We start from the raw sequence: 24392 nt of genomic DNA, 5'->3' as shown, positions 1-24392 counted from the left end.
CGTGAACAAGAAAATTCATCGAAGAAAAGGAGTCAAATGCGTAAAAAAAAGGAGCTTTAACATACCGATGGAGCAACTACTGAGGCTCGGCAAAGATGGAGAGGATGTGAGTTGTTCCGTGGATGTGCTGCTTACTGCTGCTTCCGAAGCGTCGGCCGCAGAGGGCAAACTTTGCTTTGGGGAGGACTCCGATCCATGACTCCCAGCTGAGGAGCAAATTCAGGATCAGAATGCATCAAAGAAACAGAAAAAAAACAAACCTATCACTGACGCTCACGGGATTGAACTAAAGATATTCAGTTCCCACACAAACCTGAGTGTATGGGGCTGGGCTGCCCACTGCTGCGAGATTTGTGGCTTTTGCTTTTGAGCCTACGTCGACCTCCAGCCATAGCCACAGCAGGAGAAAACACCAAAGGAGGGGGGCGTTTTCCCATCCGCACGTACAGAGCCTCTATCTCGTCATTCTGACGAGCCTTCAGGGCCTGAATCTCCATCGTGTGTCTGCGGGAGGAAGGACAGAAACAGGGTTTCAGTGCGAACTAAAAGAGGCCTTTTCTGCAAGACGAGACAAAAATCAGGGCGTGACGCACTTTTCTGTGAGACGACTCATTTCCTTCTTCAGGGCTTCGTCCTCAGTTTCAGAGTCGTCGTCGTTGTCGCTGCTGTAATGGGTGTGCGTATTCTGAGGGTCAGAGGTCGAGGAGGAGGGGCCGTTTTGTATACTGCAGCTGTGTGATGGACTGGAGCTTGGTGCAGGAGCAAGAGCCACTGCAGGAAATTAAATGCCATTACTACGTTAGAAAGATTTAATATATGCATTCTTTGGTAGTAAAAGCAACAACAAAAAAGAAATTACTCTGTGATGCAAATAAAAACTGATTTCAGACCAGATTACTGGCTAGATGCTCTCATCAGTACTTTATGCTGACATCTTTGTAGCAGGATATATTTAAAACTGACTTTATAATGCATGCAGGACTAAATCTATAATTAAAAGATGGTGCAGAGAGTTTGGCTACAACACCAACAGTAAAAAAAAAAAGAAAAAGATAAGAGTTTTAAGCAACAATTTACAGTGATACTGAATGTATTGGAAAGCAAGAGCTTCCAGTGATGTTTCTAAAAGAAAGGCTGTACATCAGTTTATCAGAGCGTCGCACTTTTAATGTGTTTTGGACCTTCTGCACACCTGTGACAAAAAATCGTCCCACTTTGGAGCTGGCGGACGGCTCAGATGGAGCGACGCTGCTCTTGGACACGTGGAAGCGTCCGATATTTGTGGTCCCACCGGCAGGGAGAGAGGAGCCTCCGTCAAGTTCGCCGACTTCTTTGGGTAGGGGCGAGGACCTGTGGAGTGTATTTTCTGGACTTGAGGGCGCAGAGGAGGATGAGGTGGAAGAGGAGGAGGAAGTGGAGGACGGTGTGAGTGACGAAGACGAGACAACGCTGGGCTGATCCGGAGCACTGCTGGGCGTGCCATCAGGTGGAACAGAAACCTGAGCAACAAGGAAATTGATGCGGTTTTAGGAAGTTTGGCTGTCTTTAGTTTAAAGAAAAGGCTGAACCTCACTTTATGACTTACTTGAGTAAAACCTGTGGCTGGAGGCTGGGCACCGTCACCTGCCTGTATGGTTTCTGGACTTAGAGCTCTTCTCAACTGGGTTTCCAAACTTCCCTGAAGCTGCTGTGACTGTAGATTCACACAGAAAACCAGGACAATTAAAACAGACCTCTGAACACACCATACATCCAATAACCACCTCGATAAATCAAGCCAGTGGGCCAGGGTAACTCTGCTTTAACACCTACTCAATGTTTCACAGAAATGCTGAATGATGTCAATTTAAGGCTAAAAGTATGGATTAGTCATATACTGTAGTAAAAACTGTTTACTGAAATACTTCAGCTCAGGAACAAACTTTGTATAAAACATTCATCAGTCACGAACTGTTCCAATCACCTTGATGAGCATAAAACATCCTCTAAAATGCCAACATTTTCTTTTTTTTTTGTTCTTAATGCACATTCTGGGGAGAAAATGATTAGATTAGGAACATTTCTTTCTGGAAAAGGCAGAATAGCAAGGAGAACATGGATCTCACCTGATGCGGTCCAGGAAACGGAGATGAGCCTTCAGAGGGTGGTGTAGCAGTGTGATCAAAATCAGTCGGTAAAGTCTGAAAACAATAAAATATGTACAATAATATCACAACTGTTGAGCACAACAATATGGTGGATTTATTTTCGGGTGCTGCGCTGTTCACGGACCTGTGACCGGGTCTTAGAGGGAGGAGTCTGGGCATGTCCTGATGGTGTGGTTGAGGAGCCCAGAACACCTTGGACTCCAGAAGTGAGAGGGAGATTAGATGGGGGCACTATGGTGGTTCCAGGAGGAGGGGAGCAAGTTCCAGGGGGAGGAGAGGATGTGCCTGCGTTCTGACTGGGTTCCATCGACACAGAGGAGGTGCTCTGGTCTTTAAAGAGCGACCGTAGCTTCATATCTAAGGTTTGGATGTCATCTCTGCCGGCTGACTTGGACTGGACCTCAGCCCCCTCGGGCTCCCCGGGCTGTGACTGGATCTGGGACTGACTGGATAATGAAGCAGGAGTCAGGGGCTGAGAATGGATAGATGAATTAATAGGCTGAGAAGATGTCGCAGGGCTATTAAAGGGCTGTTGCTCTGAAGCAGAAACAGTCCCAACACTGCTGGATGTAGCAGAAGAGACAGATGTGGTGTTTGGCTGAGGTCCAGCTCCTGCAGGAACAGAAGTCTGTGTTGATGGAGGGGAAACCGTGGAGGACGAAGACGGGATGCTGGTAGACGGTGGAACCTGTGAGTGAGCCGCTTCGTGTGAAGTCTGAGGTGGTGGACTAGGATCACTGATTACAGCGTGGGACTGAACTGGAGCTGGTGAAGGTGAAACCCTCCCAGCTGAAAGAGGCGGTGACGATGTTGCCGTGGATGCGACTGGAACAGGTTGAAAAGCAGCGCTAGTGGTGGAAACCACAGCTTCTGGGGGGGATGGGACACTGATAGAGTTTAGACAAGCATCGGTGGACGGGGCAGAGGGTGGCTCTTGCTCAGTAGCGGCGGGGTCGAGGGTGCTGCTTCTGTCTATACGAGCCTGCCTGACTTTACTAAAAGCTTGCTGGAGACTTCCAGATGGAGCAGACAGAGAAAGACCCAAAGGAGCTACAGCAAAAGTTGATAAAATTAGTTAAGTGTGTATAAAAATCGTAATCTTGACAAGACAAGTTTGAAAGCAAGCTTCTCTCGTACCAGGCACAGGCTCATCCGCAACGGACGTGTTGGCAGAAGAGGCTCCAAAGAACTGCTCTCTGAGACGAGACTCTGGGACCGGGCTGACAATGAACCTCCGTCCTGCTGAATGAACCACCTGAGACGTAGTGCTGGGGGAAATGCCTGGAGAAATAAACAGATTGGGCGTCACTCAAAACAAATTAAAAGCGAGTGAAAATTGAACACCGTCTAGAACTTTAATTTGCTTTAGTTTGTTCACCTGGCACCATGGGAACAGTCAGCTCAGGCTGTTGTTGATCACTAATCTGGAAAGAGGAAAAAATGTAGACAGAAACATCTTCAGTCTTAGGAGGCAAGGATAAAAAAAATCCTTATAATGTCATAAATGTGGTGATGAATTGTAAAGAAATACCTGGGGGAAGCCCTCCTTCATCCCCCCTCCTTTCTCATCAGCCATTTCGATGACCTCCCTGACCTGATCAATGAAAGACTCTCGCTCACTCTCCAAGATGAACTCACTTTGAACCTAAACAAAAAGCAAAACGAGTTTAGAAACTATAACTGGCACTACACATACTGAAAAAAACACTTTCTCATTATCTGTGGTCTCTATTATTGGTTGAGGGAGCAAATAAGAGCAAGATCAGCAACATCACTTGTAAGTGCCCTTCACTCAGCGGCATTTGTTGCCATTTTAGAAGGATTATGGTGAAGGTAGTTTGAACATTTGCAACACATATACAGACAATAAGTTTAGTGTGTATGACAGGACATTTAGCAAAAAACAGGAAAAAAGGCAAACATCATTACCATAATCTGTGCAATCTCCTCTGGGTTATCGCCATCAAGATCAAATTTGAAGGTGACCATCTTCCTGTTGTGCGTTTCCAGCTGGCACTCTGCGACTCTGTCTCCCACATTAGAAATCTGCAAAAAGGTTCAGGTTAAAGCTGTTCAAAGAGAACGGCCAGAGCAGACTTACTGGGAAACACAAGACTAAATACATACACTGAGAACATTTAGCTTGGCTCTTGTGGTCTTGTCGTGGCGAGAGCGGCTGCGAACAGATCGTCGCTGATAGCGCTTCATTGAGCGCCCCTCATGACGACCCCCGGAGGTGGAATTTCCTTCATTACCGTCACTAAGACCCGAAGCTGCATCTGACAGGCAGCTGGGAAAAAAACAAAACAAAACACAGATAGGGTGAGTATTTGGGGCGAGTTCGTTGAAGGCTAATCTTTGAAAAGCAACAATAAGAACCATCTCACCTTTCTGCAGACGGTAGTGCCAGGGCAGAAGGCCCCGCCGGCTGCTCCGCTGGGGCTGGAATGGTCACAGAACCCTGAAACAAACACAAAAAACACCCCTAACAACTGGGAACCTCATCTTAAATCAAGATCTGACCAGCTGAAATGTAATTATTTGCATGCAGGAACCAATAAAATGAAATGGGAACTGACACAAGGGGGTGAAACTCCTTATATCGTTTCATCTCATTCATAATAAAGGTTTTACAGTAAATCAACATTTTATCTGTATGAACCACCAGGTGGCGCTGCGACTGAATGGAAGAGAGACGCCATTATTCAGCTGTAGGACAGAGCTTTAATACTGCTGGGAGAATTCAGCTCTTGGTCATATGGAAATCGTTAAGCCTATATATTTCTATTATTCTATAAATTTGACCTCTAGCCTTGTATGTAATTGTAGTAATATGCTACATCTACAATATGGAGGCCTAATATTCTAATGTAAATCACAAACAGTTAACATAAATGTAAAATGTGCTCCCTATCAATGTTTTCTTAAAGAACAACCACACATACTTCTAGGAACAGGAACTATGCGAGGAGGAGGGAAACAACCTGACATACTACCACCCACATGACTTTTCTTGTGCTCTGTGGAGTACCTGCAGAACAGAGAGGCACGAGGCCTGATAGAGGAAGTATAGGTGCTCTGCGTTGATTGGCGGAGACATGATAGGAGGACTTGGATCATTGGCCCAAGACTAAGAGTCATGCAAGAAAAAAGCAGCGTGCAGAGGAAACGGGCAAAAGAAAAAAAAGAAGACAGACAGAGAAAAGAACGTTGTATGTTCAGGAAATAAAAGAAAAGTCAAAATAGATGTGGACAGCATGACATTAAGGTTAAGCAAAGTGGAAAGAATTATGAGTTAAAGGCACATACACTGGTCAGCAAAAACATGATGACCAGTCAGTAAATCATAAATAGGTTTCCTGTTTGCCATCTAAACAGCTGACAACTTAGGGAACAGACGAAGAACATCTGAGATTTGTTCTGGAGCACTTGGTGCTGAGCCATTAGTCAAACAAGCAGATATCTTTTAGTTCTTGTAGATAAGAAGGGCTGAACTGAATGTCTACATGTGGATTCTTTGTAACAACACGAGCTGTTATTCAGCTTTCCTGGTATTGGTCTTATGCTTAAAAAAAAAAAAATCAATGTATGACAGAATTTATGTTAAACATTAACAAACAATTTGAATGTAGATTACTGGCAGGAGGAGTGTACCTGCAGCTGCTGAGCTCCAGGCTGAGCCGGCGGCTGTGAAGTGCTGCTGTCTGCCGGCTGCTGCTGCTGCTGCGGGACAGGCGGCTGAGAGGGTTGGGGCATCACGACTTGCTGAGAGGGAATCTACAAGAATAAAAAGCACCATGAGGCAATAGTTGAGACTCAAACAGAAGAATGTAGTAATACTGGTCACTTTGTGAGAGCCTGGGTTCCTTCTAATCTACAGCACATCTGTAGGAAAGTTCCTTAGCTGCTCCTCTTGAGTCAACATGCATTTACCTGTTGGACAACGCTGCATCAAAAATCAGAGCTCCTCTATTTGAAACTGCAGTGGCAATGCTATCCTCAGCAAAAAACCTAATGAGCAAACTTATACTCTATGTGTACGTTTGTTTAGAGTCCTTAAACTCCTGTGGGTTTGGGTAAGACAGTAACAAAGAACTATCATGCAGATCAGTACAGGCAACTCTTGGCCGTTTTGTTTGCAAGAATATGCTATTCTTTACACTGATCCCGCGTTAAAAGGCTAGCAGGCTGTAGCAGAATAATGGGACATTTTATCTACCTGAGGGGGAGGCGATGGCTGGTAGTAAACTCCATACTATAAGAAACAAAACATAGCACAGGGTAAGAGCGGTAAACTCTAAAAACAGAGAGCCAGGTAACCGGAATGGGAGGAAAAGACGACTGGAAAACTTAAAAGCTATTGTCAAAAATAATTTTCTACAGCAGTCAATCTGGCTTCTATGAAATAAACACTATTAAATGATTACAGCTCATGTTTGCAGAGGTAACACTCAAGTATTAATGATGTGTTCATTACATTATTGAAAGCTGAGTTTTTATGTGCCATAGGTTTGTCTTCAGTGAAATGATTTCTCACACGGTGCAGAATTTCTCTTAACAAACATCATGGCACGCAACACAAATGATACCTGTGAAGGTGTCCCTGAAGCAGACTGGCTGGTGGAGACAACCTCTGACTGAACACCCTGCATCTGTGACGAGTAAACAAAAAACAAAAGGCGTGCTGAAGAATTAAATATAAAAGCAAAAGCGCAGCAGATGCAATGCTCTCCAAACTGAAACTGGTATGTCAAGTTGGATCCTTTCATAAACAGCGCATGAAATTCTCATCAGGTTGAACGGCTTTCAGCAAGGGTGGTGGTGAGGTGAATTTGTAGTTTATTTCCAGAGCATTTCACCTTCCATAAAGTAACCACTTTTAGTTGCAGGGATAAGACGTCAGGTGGGACATTTCTGTAAGGCTGCAGAAGGTTCCCTCAGATAGATAAGTAGGGCTGAATGGGAGAATAAGCTGAAACTACACATTTAACAACATTTAAAATCTGTTTTCATCCTTTCCTGGAAATCACAGATAGCTAAATCAACGTAAAACACAACAAGCTCCACATTACAGCCGAGATATTCCAACGAGTCAAAATGTCAGTGAAACTGGACAAACTCTGGGTTTGTTTGTTTACTTTAATCTGAATTTGAACTGCAAACAGGAACATTGAGGTGACCTGCCGCCCAGCAACTGGGAAACACGTAAAAATTAAGGTGTAATACTTCAAATAATAATAACAAACAAAAATATATTTAAATACAGATTACAGTAATGGTTCCTTCCTCTGTATTTTGGTTTTAAGCTGCTGACATTAACAGCAAGTGTTTTATAAAACTTTACAAGTATTTTTGTAATGGTAGCACCAACCACTGCAGTTCTGTTCTTTCACGACCAACAACTTCCCTCATGCAAGGAAAGCTCTACTTTAAAACAGAAGCTACAAAAGAGCCCATAACAGCAGTTCTACAAGCTACAATTAGATGTATTTCTTTTGAAAACAAAAGAACTGCCTCCAGTGATTATAAGAACTATAAAAGGTTTTAGCAGTCTTAAAGCGCCCATTAAAGGGCAATAAATTCTCTCACCACCGGTAGTTGTTGCGTTGGCTCATTTGGCATCTGTGAGCATGACGCCTGGGGCTGAAGATGCTGACTGGTTGAACTGTAAGACACTCCAGGCTGAGGAGGGAGGACCTCTGGAAGAACAGAAGAAGCAGGTAATCTGTCTCCCATGTCCCAACCTGTAACAGGAGACAAAAAGATGAACAGACTTGTAACCTCAAGCTTTCAGAAACCAAAACAATCTCCTTTTAATCAGTTCAATTCTGAAATGTTTACCTCCTCCGGTGTGCAGCTGTTGGTCAGTCTCAGGCTCCTCAGACTCTGGCTGGACACCACTCACACTCACACTCTGACCCTGAACTGGAACCTGGACTTGTCCAGCTGACTTGGGTACGTAAGACACTCCCTGCGACATGCCAGTCAGCTGAGTGGATTGAGCAGCGGTGTAGTTGGAGCTTTGAAGGCTCTGCTGAGACGCTGGTTGGGCACTCATCTGTGAGCTGTGTTGGTTCGGCTGCGGAGGAACATACGAAGCAGGCTGTGGTGCTGGCTGTGACGGAGACATCTCCACACAGGACTGCTGGCCTGGCTGCTGTGACGACGTCGACTGATTCTGAACCTCCTCTTCGAGCTTTCTCTTCTCCTGATCTTCTCTGACCTTCAGCGCAATCAGTGAGAAAAACGTCAACAACAACCAACACCGACGAGGAACATGAACAGTAAAGTGCAACTGAATGATGCGAAATTCAGGCACACAAAGAACACAAAAACCTCACGATGGGCATGAACCTACTTGCTGTCGCTGTGCCCTCTTGCGCCTGATCAGAGATACCCTATCCTTAATGGCCTTTGCGATGGTCTTGTGGTCACCTTCACAAACATAACCAGACTCAACCTGAAGAAGAAAGACACACACACAGTCATTAATAAGGAAATGAAGACCTAAAGTAACAACCTCATGTTCAATCAGTAGTCCTAATTCATCAGCTATTCTTGTTTGTTTGTTGTCTCTTTTACACAAAGAATGTTTCAGGCCTGTGATTGCTTCTAGTGCCGGCTCCGCAGTGAATCAACTGCCACATTAACGTCAACCCTGTCATTCTGCCTTCGTATTTATTCACAAGAAACCAATGTGCAAGGCGAGGCACATCGGTCACGCCTTGAAAGGGCTATTCACAGTAATAAATCAGTTCAATTTACCATTTCCTGAGCCACATCCTCTGGGACATCTTTGTTGAGGTCAAAAGAAAACTCAATGGCTTCGTTGTCTTTGTACTTCCCCTTAAGTTTCTTTATATCCTCAATTCTCAGCCATAACTTAATTGCCTCCATCTCTCCATCATCCTCTTCTGCCAGCTCCACTCGTAGACCTGTGTCTTCCTGGAAGAATGCATGGTTCAGAAGGTCTTTGATGGAGTATCTAAAATGGATGGGGAAAAAAAAAAAGATGGAGTGAGCACATGATGACTTTCCTGAAGAAACAAATCCCCTGAACTTAGAAATGTGCCGTTTTAACAGGTTGAGACCTCTCATCCTTGTTCTGTCGTATACATCCCTCGATGATCTCCTTCACTTCAGGAATGGCCACCTTGTCAAAGCTGCCCGGCTTCACCCCCTAAAGAAAACACAGAACCCTAAATGATAACTACCTTCCAAAACTGATCTTTTCTTTGGAGAATACCTCGCACTTCAGTCTTCAAATTAAACTCAACTGAAGCAACAAAAAACCTTAAACTAACTACCCTTTTTAATATATTTCTTTTAATCAAACAGTGTTAAAAGGGATGAATCTGTTTGCCTGGTGTAATTTAAAGATTCCATTCACAGTAAGTATTGTTTAAACTCAACTCTTTTTATGAAAGACTTATTTTTCAACAAATCAAAAATACTTAAACAAGCTTTTTTTCTGTCTGCGTACACATCTTAATGCCTCAGCACTGCTCAAAACAAATGAATGGAACAGGATGTTTAAAATTACTGAATGTCAATCTGATTTGCAACAAAGAAAAAAAAACAAAAAACAAGAGATAGGCTCGAGACAGATGACTGATGAGGAAAGATGGTAAAAGACTACAGCAGAAAACTCTAGAAACAGGTTCGGCCTCCTTATCTAAGAAACATTTCTACTTAAAAAAACAAATGAATCATAAATGACTAAGTATTTTAAAAGTATGGCAACAAGAACTGCATGAATAAGACTTAAACTATGCACTCCCCTTACACAGTTACTTCCTTTCAGACAGGATTAGATGACTGGTGGGAAATTAGCATGACTGTGCTTGCCGAGCCTCCCCATAATCTACCAGGCCTAAGGTCTACACGGTTAACTCAAGCGCTATGATTCTGAATAAAAGAGAAAGAAACAGAAAATAAAGCAAACGGGGGACTTTTAGCGCAAACACCACAGTTTCTATGAAAAGATAGGAGTGGATTGAGGACAGAATGGAAGATAAACTAAAAGGGTGTCAACAGGAATGAGAAATGATTCCAGAGACATTAGCCTTCTTGGTACATAGGAGGAGGTGAAGGCATGGCTGAGGCGTGACGTGGAGGGTTGAAGAGAAGACTTACACTGGTTACTCTGCGGTAGATCTGTGCAGCGTTCTGGCACTCTGAGTAAGGGTACTCTGAGGTGGCCATCTCCAGCATGCACATTCCAAAGGCATAAACATCCACTGACTCGTCGTACTTCTCTTCATACATCTCTGGCGCCATGAACTCAGGGGTACCTTAAATCAAAACAACTATTCAGAACTCTCGAATTCCCTTACTGATTGAGTGGGCTTCTCACAACCCAATGTCCCCTCTGCTCCTCTAACCCATGGGGGGGTTGAGGAAGAAGAGGATGAGAAGAGTGACCAGCCCGCTGACATCGCCCGGAGTAGAACCTGTGAGGTGAAAAGGAGGGAGGAGAGGAAAGCAAAAATAGAAAAAGAAAAAAAGAGACAAAAAACAAAAAAAAAAAAGAAGGGGGAAGGTGGGCTCAGTTAAACTGCAGAGAGAAAAGGACGTGTTTGTCTGTGTAAGACCTTGACATGTTGGGGTATAATAGTGTGACTGTGGTAACCAATGTTCAGAACACACACTTTGGCGGGAAATGATGTTATTTGCAAAAGCGCCCAAACTCGAGGCACTTAATTCAGCGAGCTAGAACTGAATTCCATTTGTTCAAATCAATGCCAATTAGCTCTGTAAGACAATACACCTAGCCATGGAAGTGACTTTTGTCAAGACCTTATTTTAAAAACAGATCTAACGTTACCCTTTAAGTACCACTTACCTTTCGAAGCTTGACTTACCACCTCCTCCTGACCTGCAGAGGAAAAGTGTTGAGGTCAAGCCTGACAGAAGCAGATCCATTAGCTAGTTACAGAGCTGAACAATGTGTGCTGCACATCGGCCCTATAGAAACGACCGTTTTAGGTTCAATCTCAGGTCCTACACAGAAAAACTCATTTGGTTATTTGATTGTAATTGTTTTTGATATTGATGTGTATTACAGCACACTGTCAGACTTACCAGGCCCATAAAAGATACTTACTCAATGACCAGCAGTACCCTATTCATTCCAAACAGCAGAATGGGGCACAGCTGAGGCTAGAGCCTACATTTTAAAAACATACTCAAGAATGTGAACACAAAACAAAAAGAAAAAGAAAGAAAGAAAAAAAATAAAAATAAAATGCTGACAGAGAGAAAGTGGAGAGAGCTCCCTGGACAGAAAGACGGAGCAAAAAGACTCTGCAGTCCTGCAATATTTTAAGACAGCAAGAGACAAAACACTAGGAAAAAAAACCTGTTGAGGAAAGCCCATACAAAGAGATGTTAAACATTTTAATCAGAACTGGCAAACAGACCACATATTTCCAAACCACAGAACGAAGACCAGTCTAAGACATGAACAAAAGTCATATCTACTGCCTCAAAAACAGGCAAGACAACTATTATCAGAACAAAAATTTGTAATTAATAGAAGGAGAAACATTAGGCGCTACTTACAGTCAGTAGATGCCTGGGAAAAAGAAATAAAAAAGCCCTCTCTTTTTGGAGAAACATAGAACAGAAATGCTCTGTACATGTACCAAAATTGACAAATAAAAAGTCAGTTGGCAAAGAGGAAAGGTCTTGTGGTTATTTGCCTTAGATCGTCACAGTATTTGGCCTCCATTTGAGCTGTGGTTTGAGAGACAGCTGAAAAGCTGTGGTCTGTTTTCAACAACATTGTCAGAAAAACATTTTTCATGAAGACATAACATTCACAACCTTAAAAAAAGGTACTGTCCCAAAGGGATCAGAGGGCTGAATTGACTTTGGATTCATACCTATAACACTTTTGGCAAAAGATGCACGCTTGAGTGTGGCCAGTCCCAGGTCTCCAATCTTTACAGATCCTGTTGGTCCTGTGATGAAGATGTTGTCACATTTCAGGTCCCGGTGGATGATCGGAGGAGCCCGAGTGTGAAGGAAGTGAAGCCCCTTAAGGATTTGTCTACACCAGCTACGAAGCACTTTGATTTTCATCACCTTGAACCGCTTCAGATATCTGCAAAAGAACGGGTCAGATTTTCACCCTCCAGGATGCACAGAACAAGCAATGGTAGCAAATGATGCCGTTTTCTGCGGGCTTATAGAGAAAAGTGGAAAACAGAGCGGAGGAAATGTACCTTTAGATTTTTATTGGTGCATTTTTATTTATATATGTGACCTTTGAGAAAATTGCGCCAGTGAAACAACATTAAAGGCATGTAAAAAATACAAAGAATGATTGTTGTGTATTTGTACATCAGATAAAACTGTCAAGGTTGAGACTCACGTTTTAAGTGTACCAGAAGTCATGAGTTCTGTGACCAAGACAATGCACTTCCTTCCCTTGGAAGGTCCCTCCCAGGAGTCATAAAAGCGAACAATGTTAGGATGCTGTAGTCCCTTTAACATCCCTGCTTCCTCCTTAAAGCGTTGTCGCTCTGCCTTCGACAGCTTACGGTCCTAAAGAGAGCAAAAAAAGGGAACATCTTCAAACTTCATAAACCCCAAGTCATCACTTCTTATAGCTGTACATAATTAAAGTAATTACTATACGATTACAAATACTGATGACTGAGTAAAGTATATTTTTACACTATAGAATCCAAGTGTAAGTTCATGTGTTTCCAATCTAGAGGAAATTATAGAAAATACTTTGTCTCGCACAGAAATTGTACACATGCATATAGTTGAGGTCATAGGAATGTGGCTCTGTTGTTTTCTGGCAACGACTGCAGCCCAAAAGAATGTGTCGGGCTTTGGCCTGAACTCCACGCAAACCAAAAATTAGAAAAAGGAACGTTTCATAGGGAACTGCTGAGGAATGTCAGAGAAACGAGTAATAAATCAGCCTCCTTGAGCAACAGCTGCTATTCATAATTTTTTATTATTTTACAGCAGCAGTTACCAGTCACGTGACACAACAAAATACATTTATTCATTGTGGAAATAATAAAAAAAAAATTAATAATTCAACAAAGTCTGACACTATGCTCTTAGCATTAAAACAATCAGCCTCGTGCACGGAACGGGCATCTGTTTGGACCATTATTTTAATTTAGACATTAATCGCAGCAGCCGGAGACAATAAAAATACTACTCAGGCTATAATAAACTTCTCCTTTTCTGAACACAGCTGCTGATGATTGACAACAATGATTAGTTTTAAATGATTCACACAATAGACGCAAACCTATTAGCAATACTTTCACAGCGAACTGTCAGCTGCATAGATAAGCATTAGCCTTATTGCTTTTAGAAGGGTCTGTGCATTAACAAAAAAATGTGGCGCATGTGGAAACACCCTTCTCAAGTTTCCTGAGCATATCCTTGCATGACCCACATTTGGAGCATGCATGACTCCAGAGCTGCAAACTCACTGCAGTTGGAAACCCTATAGCCAAAGACCCCCGCCCACCCCCCCAAAGCTCCCAGACCTGGACACGAGCCAGGCTGTCCAGGAAATTCAGCCCATTTGTGAGCAGAGAATTCAGTTCTGCCTTGGCTAGAGACAGAAGAACTTTTCAGTATTCAGTGTGAAAGAAAACAAAACTTAGATTACAGCTTTAACTGGGGAGATGATTGGACTCTTTGTGTTTAAGAAAAAAACACGAGCAGACAAACTGATGTAAAACATTTTAGGGGAAACAAAAAGAAGTCTGTGGGCACACCGAGCTTAAAATCAATAAGTTTAAGATTGAGCAACTGGATAAAGTGACTCGTTCTGTTGTTTTAATATCTAGTGGGACTCATTTCTTTCTCTTCTGCTTACCGTGTCAAAATAAGAATGCAAAACATCCACAGATGCGCATTCAGTCACCCTCACCCCTAAAAGCAAACTGACACGCTGACAGCTGTCTGTAAACAAATGTCATCCCCTACCAAGACCAAAATAGCAAAAAGTCACATTTCTGGTAAGAGACGATTCAGAGTGAAAAAGCGTCCAAGGGTGTCGTGAAATCTAGCTGAACTTCTGCAAATTAGGTACAGACGGTCATGAATTACTTCTCATTTAAAGATAAACAGAACTGGCCGATCCAGATAGTTAAATATAGAAGCGGTCAAAACACGTGGTTTTTGATTTAATTTTTTGTAAATGTGTATCATCTATGACTAAAAAATAACCACTAAGTGTGTATTATTCACACCCAAAAGTCTGCTGATTTTGCTCATTTGTTATAAATTATGCGGTAAAGTCATGTTTTGTTGCCAACAATTGGGGTCGTTTGTTTACATTCGAACATTGACGAGTTCACGTCAGACAGTCTCGGATATCGAGTCGATAAAATAATCCCCGAATGTAAACAGAGTCAGAGGGAGAACGACGGAACCAGAGAAAAGGTGAAGTTCTTCTGAAAAGAGAAGCGGTGAGGACGAGTCGACGGGAGTGGAGTTAATCTGAGGGAGGAAAGCCAGCGGTGAAGAGCGATACAGCAAAGGTTGGGTCTTATTCAGAGATATTTGTAGAAACAAATTTGACAAATTTAAGTTCGCCTCCCCTTGTCACCTCTCCTTTTCTCGTGTATTAATTTGCGAAGCCGAAAAGGCAATCATCTCTGCCACTGAGTCACAACGTAAATTCAGGTTGTCAGTGAGGTTTGACAGCGCAGACATGTCACACAAAGAGAAAACACAAAACGACTTAATTAACCTGTTAAAGTTCAGCCCATTGAATGAAATACTGCCCATCAGATACTACGTCAACAAACATCACTCACAGTTCGGCAGCATTTCACATACGGCCTTTTTGAATATTTCTCATTACTCATCTTAGGTAAGAGAGAGAGAGAGAAAACAAAAACATTGAAGTTTGTCACCTTTTGTCAGTAAGTAAACATGAGTTTGCCATCTTAAAAACCATACAGTCTCTGGCTGCCACTTGTCTTTTTAATGTACTATATTTAGGCTGAATTCATGGTAACCTGTGAGTGATCTAATTCTGGTTCTGTATTTGAAGTCTGTTTTTATCTCCTCTCCTTCATCTGCTTTGGTGTTTTAAATGTAACAGTTTTCGTACTGATTCACATGGTCTAAATTCTGTTAGATATCATACTAAATAAAAAAAAAAACAACTTAGTTACATTTCTTTGACAAAACAAACGTTGAATGGATGACTTCCATAGCCCTGCTTCATTACATCAACATGAGAATGCTAAAGAAAGACCTGAACCTAATAATATATTAATAATAAAAATAAATGATATTATGCAGACCAATAACAATATTTTAAACTACATCCAATAAGCTCTGATGTTCCATGAACAACTTTACGAGGAATCATTTTAATCTCACATGAAACCTACGGTTCACTACAAAGTAGAGTGGAAAGTCCTGCTTCCAGGCAAAGGCCATCATAAATAACCCAACATCCCAAAAATAGATGGCAGATAAAAGACCTGTGAAGACCAGACCCCCGAGGGCTCGATGAAGTTCTTTATAACCCGGCGTTGCTCGTGACTGTAAGTCAGAAAGCTGCGACAAACGAAGAACTGCACTGAAAGAAGTTTCTCTTGGTGTGAATCGTCTCTGCCGCCATGACGGTTCGCCTCGTGACGTCAGACACCCGAAACAGGTTGTTTCATACTTTATGGTGAAAAACAAATTCAGACAAAAGCAGTTTAAAAAACAAATCGTTTAGAAAGTTCCTGCTCCACTCATAAAGCATTACGAAATTTATAAAAAGAGTGCTGATCCTCACCAAAATGTACCCATTTCTTCTTTAGGTACAGAGAAGTGTCTTTTTCAGCCGGAAGGAAACTGAACCGAGTTAATATTAGAATATTTCTGTCCCCGTAAACAACTTCTCACCTTCTGCTGAGCCACTTTAACTTAAAAAAAAGGTGTGAACCCCTGAAGAACACAACCTGTTTGGGAAAAGGGCTACAGGTGCTGCTAATGCATGCTGTAAATATCTAATAAATTACTAATGAGAACAAATGTAGAACCAGGGCCAAATGAGGGAAGCGGCCACTTCTGAGCCTCTTTAATTGGTAACCAGAGGTCAGGTCACACCCTTCAGTTTAATCTCAGGTACACACCTGGAAGGTTCAGTGATTACATCTTGAACAGCTGTATGTTCAGATACTTCGTGCCACAGCAGCTGTCTCCAGGACCACATTTAGACAATGGAAATGAATGTTAAGAAAAAAAAAAAAAAAAGGAGGGGGGGGGGGATTTCGCTCTTGCAGTTTCTAAAAATCAGTTAATCTGGATGAGTCATTGAAGACGTTGGTTTAAAAAAGGTCACAACCTTCCACATGGTTTAGTCATAAGGGAAACCAACACCGCGGCTGAATGATAATCCTGTTGGTTCAGCTTTTTGATCTACATTCAGTGCTGCTTTCTGGTAAAATGGTTCACTAGATTTACAACAGCAAGCTTTGAGTGGCCAGTTTTTTTTAAAAATAGTGGCCTATTTTTGTGTCCACAGCTTGTATTGTAGGCTGAGGAGTTGGAGCTCATAACCACCACGTTTTAGCTAGTTTAATTTTCCTTTTCAAGAGTTTTGACCTGTAAATAAATGTACAATTCAAATCTAAACTGTGTGTACCGACTGAGCATTTGATGTGCTGACAAGCAGGACTGCTACATCAAGAGCTTAACTGTTGTTTGCTTTTTTTTCCTGCTTTATGGCTAAATTAAGGTTTTTGTTCAAAAACAGTGAAGCTGTGCCCAGTTAGGATCTCTAACTTAAGAGACAATAATTATCTGTGGTGGCAAATTTTCCTCAGTTCCAGAAAACAAGTTGTTTCAAAACATTATTCCTGCAGGTTTCAACTTCTAAAAAAAAACGTGTGCCGTGACAATAAGGGCCTTATATTTAAAGATGACCACACGAACAAGACAGGAGGCTGGAGGTCCGCTCCTCCTTAAAAGAAAAAGAAAAGCTTAAACACAAGCTGGTCGGTTCTTGACTTACGGTGACTGACTGAAAGGTTTTAGCCTTTCATTCAAACCCATTGGGCACATTATTTATTTAAAATCACTTGTTTAAACAGAGTGGCTTGTTTCAAAGTCAACCTTCCGCTTTGCTCGTCATTCAGTGTCAAATAAAACTGTTTCTATTCAACCATGACAGTGACACTAAATGATTATTACAATCCAACCAGCCTGTTGATTAATAATGACCCTCTCCTCCAACATACTTCTTAAATGTTTTTTTTTAAAAATAATTGTTTTGTCTCCAAGCAGGTAGTTACTGAAGAAGACACAAAAATCCATCAAGCTGGCCCCAAATGTCACCGATAAACTATTTTTATTTTATTGTTTTCTGGCACAGCATGTCCCCAGACAGCCGTTTGTTCAGAACGGTGCACATCCAGATCATCAAGAAGTTTATAGGTTTCATAACTTGAGGAGTACTGATAATGACATGATAATATTTATTTCCAAATTTGTCAAATTTACCAAACTATAAACAGACGATATTAATGCTCTTACAGTAGGCCTTCCAACAACAAATCGTGAAGACTCTAAAATAAATCAGTACTTTGGAGTATTTGGCTACAGCATGTCACTCCCAGTGGGACGCCTTTGGCCGGTTAGACGCAGATTTGATGGTTTCAGAGGGACGCCCGGGGTTTGTCTCATCTCAAGTACAGCTCCAGCCAGTGTGAGAGAAGAGCAAGCGAGGGGAAGATGACGTAGATAAAAAAAAATGGCTGTGCGAAGAAAGAGGAGGTTCCTAAACTTATTCCCCACTTTCCTTTAACTTCCTCTCTGTGCTGACCTACTTATAGTTCAGACAGGCCTGCAACTTGAGACACAAAACAAACGAGCGGGGTCATCGGTAACAGAGAGAAAAGGACACCCGCCTTGAAATTCTGAAGAGATTTTAAACAAATGGTCTTTTTGTACTTGGGCCGATGCAGGTGTAATCACAAAGTTTTCAGGCACAGAATGAAGAAATGTGTAATACATTTGTAGAGTAAATTATTGATGAGAAAATGTCTCCAAAGACAAAAGCTAACGTGTTAATAAAGACAGAGAGGGTGAATGAGCATATATACATTCGACTGGCAGGAGGGATGCTTCTCGGCTGCACAGAAGTGCTAGTTTGGCTCGATCATCTAGCCAAGTTTACGTTAAATTAAAGGATCTTGTGAAAGAAAACCTGTCAGACCCGTTTCATTACCAAACATGAATGGGAACTATTGTTGCCTCAAGCAGACACCCAACTCTCAAAAGACAAACTAGTGGGGAAAGTAACCACTTTGAACCCCTATTCGCCTGGACCGAAACAGTCATTTTTATAGTAAGAAAAGAATAAAATGAAACTTTTTTTTGTTTGTTTCTGAAAGATCTAAATGAATACTTGCTTCTTTTCATGTGACTGACACTCAGTTTGTGTTAGTTTCAAATTGATGCCTTTGGTTTCCTTCCATCATATCCATAATAGTATAAAAAAAACAGAATCTTGTAAAACAGAATTAAACAATTTATGGAGACATTAGTGACAGGCTGCCCTGTCAAACAGTACGACTTGTTTTGCTTTTAGTAAATGACATAAAATCCAAAACTATTCATCAACTTCAAACCCCTGTTCTGACTCTTTATACTGACACGGAAAACCTTACAGTTTCTTAAAATAAGACGAATAAAGAAGAGTGATGGCTGAATTAAATCAAATAAATTAAATGTTTAACTTTGGGACTTCAATGACAAATATTATATCTAAATAACGTTACAATTAAATGCAACACTAATGCAAATATAAAAATAGTTTTCCCCTAATTCTACCGTTATACATCTTAATATTTCACATTTTTCTGGACATTTTTTTAGACTTAAAGTGGTTGTGAAGGGGGTAAAAAAAATAAGTGAAAATGTTAGAAGCTAGCAGGGTGGAAGGCAGGTTGACGGTTTGGACACAGGACTTGGCAGGTCAGCCTGCTGCGCTTCAAACAGGAGATTCCTCAGCGAGGAATGTGACCCCTTTTACATTCACACAAGCTTCAGTAGCAGGAATGCAGCGAGCATGCGCGTGATTTGGTCTGCGAGACGGCGAGGGTTGGGAGGGGGAGGGGCACACGCCTGTAATCTTCACATTGTTCTGAAACCAGCTCGCCTGTGAGCCTGCGTGGTTCTGCTGCCGCTCTCCTGACAGGGTAAAACAGAAACGTTCACGAGGTGGATGAAGCTGAACTTTGACCTCTGTAGCTGCTGAAACTATGGAGGCAGCAGAGCTACGATTTTAGATGATTATTTTAAGAAAACTAGGATCTAACATAAAACCCAAGAACGAGGAGAATCAGGTCAAAGGTCACATTTGAAACAAAGCTGCGTTTTTTTTTTGTTCCATATGTATTTAGTAATAATAATAATAATTCCTCAAAGGTTGCTACACCTAAACCAGGAAAAAGTATTCTTTGAGCTTTACTGACTTTTATGGCATTTTATATATTCTATATATTTAAAAGGGGATAATTGTTGCTTAGTTTCAGCTCATTAGTTTATTTGTGGAGAACTATTCTGTACATTTTGAACTGAACTGTACATTAAACAGGAGGTGCAATGTTTTCACGGGGGGATGCAAGCTGAAACAATCAAAAAGGAAATGATGTCCATTTTTATCAGAGAGAAAAGGACAACTCGGGTCATGCTGGGGAAGGAAATTAATTTGGCTCTATTCCACTCTAAGGATGTGGCACACATGCAGGAGAATGCAGCACTTTATCCCCGTTTACGTGGGTTTAAAGAAAACATGCTGATTATCAATTCAACAAGTGTGCTCTGGGCTACAGACTGTAAAGCATTTCACTCAAAGGCTTTAAAACTAACAGCAAAAAAGAGACGAGATGAATAAATTCCCCCATTCGTAAAGCTGTTTGCATCCTCCATGAGAAGTCACAAAATCAGCTCTTATTCGCGTAGTCGCATGACGAAAATTGCGTCGTTTTGTTCTTGGAGCAGCTTTGCCCGCTGCTTCTCGACACAAAGCCCGGACCGAAACTTTTTCTCACGCCAAGTGTTGTGTGATTGGTCAGAAGTCGCAGAGGGACACATTCCCGTCATTCACTCCTACTTGGACTTCTGATCCGAGCGACCATGAACCGACTTCCTGACGTCTTATGAAGCCTTAAGATCCGACAGCTCATTGTCATTCTCAGTTTTGCTATACGAGCTGACTTCTATGGTCTAATTCAAAGAAGTAAAAAAACAGTAACAAGCTTAACTTTATCAGAAACTCCAGTTATCACAGCTGTGGCATAAAGCAGCCTAAAGCCGTCCTTTTATGGTGCAGCTTACAGGCCTGTCTCATGACTATTCCTGTCACTCTAGATCAGAAATGTAGCCACTTTAAGGAGGAAGGAAACCCAACTAGTTCTGAGCAAGCACGTGACGAGATTTGTTTACTCTAATGCAGCAACAACAAAAAAATAAATGTCCTGATTGAACTTTCACAGCAATTAGGGAAGATTACTGAAATCAAAAGTTGACAACGTCATACCTGCAGCTCACACCACGCCACCTCCACCGTGGTCTCCGTGTCCAAGCCCTTGTAGACGGTCTTGAAAGAGCCACGTCCTATCTCTATATCAAACTTCAGGAATCGTCCATCGGGTGATGTTCCAACTGCTTTGGTCTCTGCCTCTTCTATGTCGTCCTGCACTCTTTTCTCCGCTTCTCTTTGCTCTGCCTCTGCTCGAGCCTTGGCAGAATCCTTCTCTTCCTCCTCCCCCTCTTCCTCGGGAGGCACCTTCACCTCGGCGGTGCTTACAGGTTCTGAGTGGATTGGCAATTCTGTTCCTAGACACGGTGCAGCGTGAGCTGCTACCAGCACCTCGCGGATTTCTTGCACAATAACAGACTCTTGAGCTGAAGGCACATCTACCTTGGCTGTTTCTATATCTTTTTCTAATTTTTCTCTTCCATTTTCAGTGCACTTCTCGTTTTGATCTTTTCTCGGCTCAGCCTTCGATGAGTGAGTAGCAGCTGTCTTTTCAAGCTGAAGGACTGGTTCCTGTGGCTCACATCGCTGAGGAGTCGGGATGGGGATTTTGCTGGGCAAAGGAAGGGCTAACGCCGTGGCGTTTGAGTCGCTGATGACACTTCGGCGTAAGAACCGGTGTTCAGGGTTACATCTGTCACGCTCCATGGTGTGATGCCGGCGCCTGACTTCTACCGACCGACTCTCGCCCACCATCGAATCCGAACCGGTGCTGGGGCCATTTCCACTTTTTGGAGGGGGAGCTAGGAACTTCACCATTTTGTCATCTGGCTTTTCCGACATCCCACCACCCGGACTAAGAGGGTACAGTAACCAAAAAAAAATTAAAAGAAGAATTTTTCCATGTCTGTCACATAAGCTTGTAAAAGCAATATCAATCTGTGCTTCAAAAAATAAAAAAATGTATATATAAACTCTGTTTTTTACTGTTCAAAGACTGTCTTTGTATATGTAGCGCAGCGACTGGGGGTGTATGATGGGAGGCGTTCTCTTGTAAGTGGAAAAAGACCGAACACTGCAGCAAAACGCAGAGCACTGATGTCGATACAGAAGTATCTTTAAGTTCACACCATCCATCCTGTAAGACACGGGGCCCTGCTTCTTTCAAGCATAAGGAATCAGTGGTGAGGAACAAACATGCACGGCCTGCGATTGGCACCGATCGGCCCACGCTGGGCAAAGGCAGGATGGGCGAACAGCCTGAGTGTGCTCCGGTCCACTTTTTCTGCAATGAAAAAGAACAGAAAACAAACGATTACCTGACATGGTTCAGTATATTCTAAAGTAGCAAACATTATATAAACCGTCAACTCAGTTTGTAGTGACCAGCATAAGTTTTAGCCGACAGGATTTACAGTGTACAAAAAATTCATGTTTAACCAGAAGCACAGAGCTGTTAAACACTATTTATTTACGTCTTCACGAACGGTTTCTTGAGTAAACATCAGGTGGATATATGTAATAACACTACAAGTTATTTTGTGATAACACATTTAATTGTACATGCATTTCCCATCGAAGTGGTCCTTCTCATCTGCAACTAATTAATAATGCACCAATCATTTTTTGATGGAGTGTTTACAAAAAAAGTGTAATATTCATAAATCAACTATTAGGTGCTTCACATTAGATGGAAACCCTGGTCTAGCAGGTTCAGCAGATCTGAAATGACTTCGTGGTGTCACTAAAAATAGAAAGCAACACTGTTTTTGTAGAGGTAATATATTAAGCACAGTTCCAATCGCTATTAAAGCCATAAAACGCGGACTACATGTGGAAAACGTTTATTGCGTTCAGTATTTCCGCATAAAATAAGATCAGGTTTGCATTCTGACCTCTGCTATGGTTGTGCAAACCTGCAATAACAACGTCGTTACATATTAATCATCTATTTTTTTTTCCCTGTCATGGTTGCAGCCACGACCAAGCAACCATAATGCCACTGTCTAACCCCGGAAAAAAAATCGCAGCCTGCAGACATCTCAAATAATATCACTGTTTCGTCTTAAATAGCTTAATATAATAATAAAAAAAGAGCAAACCTTCAGTCACGTGGCTATATTTAATCGCAGTCCGCCGTCCGAAATGAAAACATGGAGTCAACATTACGAACCGAAGGGGAGCAACGGCTCTTTGTTAGCAGGCTAACCACCGCAGCTAGCATGAAGCTAGTTAGCACGAAGCTAGTTAGCTCGCGTCGGCTAATCCTTTAACAGGGAGACGAAAGCCAACGATGACTAATTTCCGCGTCACGTCCCTTTTTTTGTTTTTATTGAGTGTCGAAATCCATCTTAGAATTTCTCAAAGCTAACGTGAACGCGGGGTGTTGCTTTATTTCAAATTATTTATTTTATTTTATTTTATTATGTACACGATAAATAAATAAAAGAACGTCTCGCAACTTTACCGTATCGAAGTACAGTTTCCATCCCGGAGCGATTAACCCCGCACCGGATACGTTCGCCCGGTGTGAACGTCGGTTGGGAAAGGCGGTGACAAATAGCGCCACTGCTACCCAGCGGAGTAACGTTAGCTGGGCGGGGCTTGCTGAAAGTATTGCAAGCCAGCTTGTCATATAATAGGGAGACAGGCTATTCAAAGCAGACGTTCGTAATTCAGTTCATTTTAGTCATTAATACCTTTTAGGCAACCAGTTCTTCAATCCACAGCAGCATTTCAGATATATATTAAATGTTTTACCCAAGTAAGACAAAACGTTCTTTACTCTTCCATTTCATATGAATTTCAGCTCCAAATATTCAGAAATACTTTCTTTTTTAATCTAGAATTGACATTTAAGAACTCATAACTCTTCATAGTTTTGATTTTAGATGTCTAAACTCTATATTTTAACAGGCTGATGAGAACTTAACAGGGTACAATTTTAACATAAAACCATAACGACTAGAAACAGCTGCATTGTAGATGTCAGAAATGTGATTTTTTTTCCTGCAAAGACTTCTGTTATGGATATCCACGATGCTCACGGGAGATAAGAAGAATGCACATATGGATGGATATCTGGAGGTGACACTCATAAAGTGAATGATTTTTTAAACATTCAAAATGATTAAAATAACACTTCTAAATATCTAATTATTTTACATAGAAAAACTAAATTGTAGCAAGCTGTAACACTGATCCAGTACAGACATTAAATGTTGAAATAGATAGTTGTATTTATTGTATTTTTGCCAAAGCTAATATTGACGTTTTTTAAAGTAATTAACGAGGCATGTGGTTAGATTATATGGCACAACGGCCTGCCGTACTGATGGCCTAAAACAGGGTGACCCTCCTCCGAGCAGCCTCCATTCAATTTAACGTTTTAAGCTTCATTTATTTATTTGCTGCTTCGTGGCGGTGCTGCTCGAGAAACGATGCTCGGAGAGCGCGTTTATTCGCGATATTGTCAAGCTAAAGTCTGTTTCGTCGGTAATAAAACATTAGCGACGTAAGCTCCTCAAAAAAAGGAGGCCAGGCCGGTGTTCGGGGTGCGGAACCTGCTTACCTTAACGCCAAGTCAGAGTCCGTGTCGTCAAATCCGTCTTCAGACCGTCCTTTCTTACTTAAATCTGAACCTGCGTGCATTAAACGCGTACCAGTGTCCGGCATTCCCGTCACCGAACGCAGAAATGTTAAGTGATCATTATTATTTTTCGTAAATATAAAGTTCCTTTTCAGGCAAGTGACGAAGTTGCTACAAA

At 41.8% G+C, this 24392-nt stretch overlaps 1 protein-coding gene across 5 annotated transcripts in view; it reads right to left on the bottom strand.

Moving 5' to 3' along the window:
• LOC108230043 (serine/threonine-protein kinase WNK1) overlaps positions 1–24392 on the bottom strand; it is a 27333-nt gene extending 2941 nt beyond the window's left edge. The window contains exons 1-26 of one of the 5 annotated variants that reach the window (XM_017405863.3): positions 24197–24392; positions 20686–21910; positions 12526–12698; positions 12035–12255; positions 10284–10441; positions 9239–9327; positions 8913–9132; positions 8506–8607; positions 7989–8370; positions 7737–7891; positions 6737–6799; positions 6367–6402; positions 5802–5924; positions 4535–4608; positions 4275–4437; positions 4077–4193; positions 3679–3792; positions 3526–3571; positions 3285–3428; positions 2272–3197; positions 2106–2180; positions 1586–1693; positions 1193–1499; positions 594–771; positions 314–504; positions 66–206 (exon numbers count right to left, since the gene is read on the bottom strand). In XM_017405863.3, coding sequence (XP_017261352.1) covers positions 66–206; positions 314–504; positions 594–771; positions 1193–1499; positions 1586–1693; positions 2106–2180; positions 2272–3197; positions 3285–3428; positions 3526–3571; positions 3679–3792; positions 4077–4193; positions 4275–4437; positions 4535–4608; positions 5802–5924; positions 6367–6402; positions 6737–6799; positions 7737–7891; positions 7989–8370; positions 8506–8607; positions 8913–9132; positions 9239–9327; positions 10284–10441; positions 12035–12255; positions 12526–12698; positions 20686–21468 — 5089 coding nt within the window. In that variant the 5' untranslated portion in view covers positions 21469–21910; positions 24197–24392. Of the gene's footprint in view, positions 1–65; positions 207–313; positions 505–593; positions 772–1192; positions 1500–1585; positions 1694–2105; positions 2181–2271; positions 3198–3284; positions 3429–3525; positions 3572–3678; positions 3793–4076; positions 4194–4274; positions 4438–4534; positions 4609–5801; positions 5925–6366; positions 6403–6736; positions 6800–7736; positions 7892–7988; positions 8371–8505; positions 8608–8912; positions 9133–9238; positions 9328–10283; positions 10442–12034; positions 12256–12525; positions 12699–20685; positions 21911–22727; positions 22874–23092; positions 23193–24196 lie in introns of those variants that run through there. The other 4 variants (XM_017405862.3, XM_017405864.3, XM_017405865.3 and 1 more) reach the window with 4 other exon arrangements.

This window comes from Kryptolebias marmoratus, linkage group LG11 (assembly GCF_001649575.2).
Source record: "Kryptolebias marmoratus isolate JLee-2015 linkage group LG11, ASM164957v2, whole genome shotgun sequence".
Lineage (NCBI taxonomy): Eukaryota > Metazoa > Chordata > Actinopteri > Cyprinodontiformes > Rivulidae > Kryptolebias > Kryptolebias marmoratus.
Note: the sequence above shows the minus strand (reverse complement) of the source record. Positions and strands in the feature narration are given on the sequence as shown.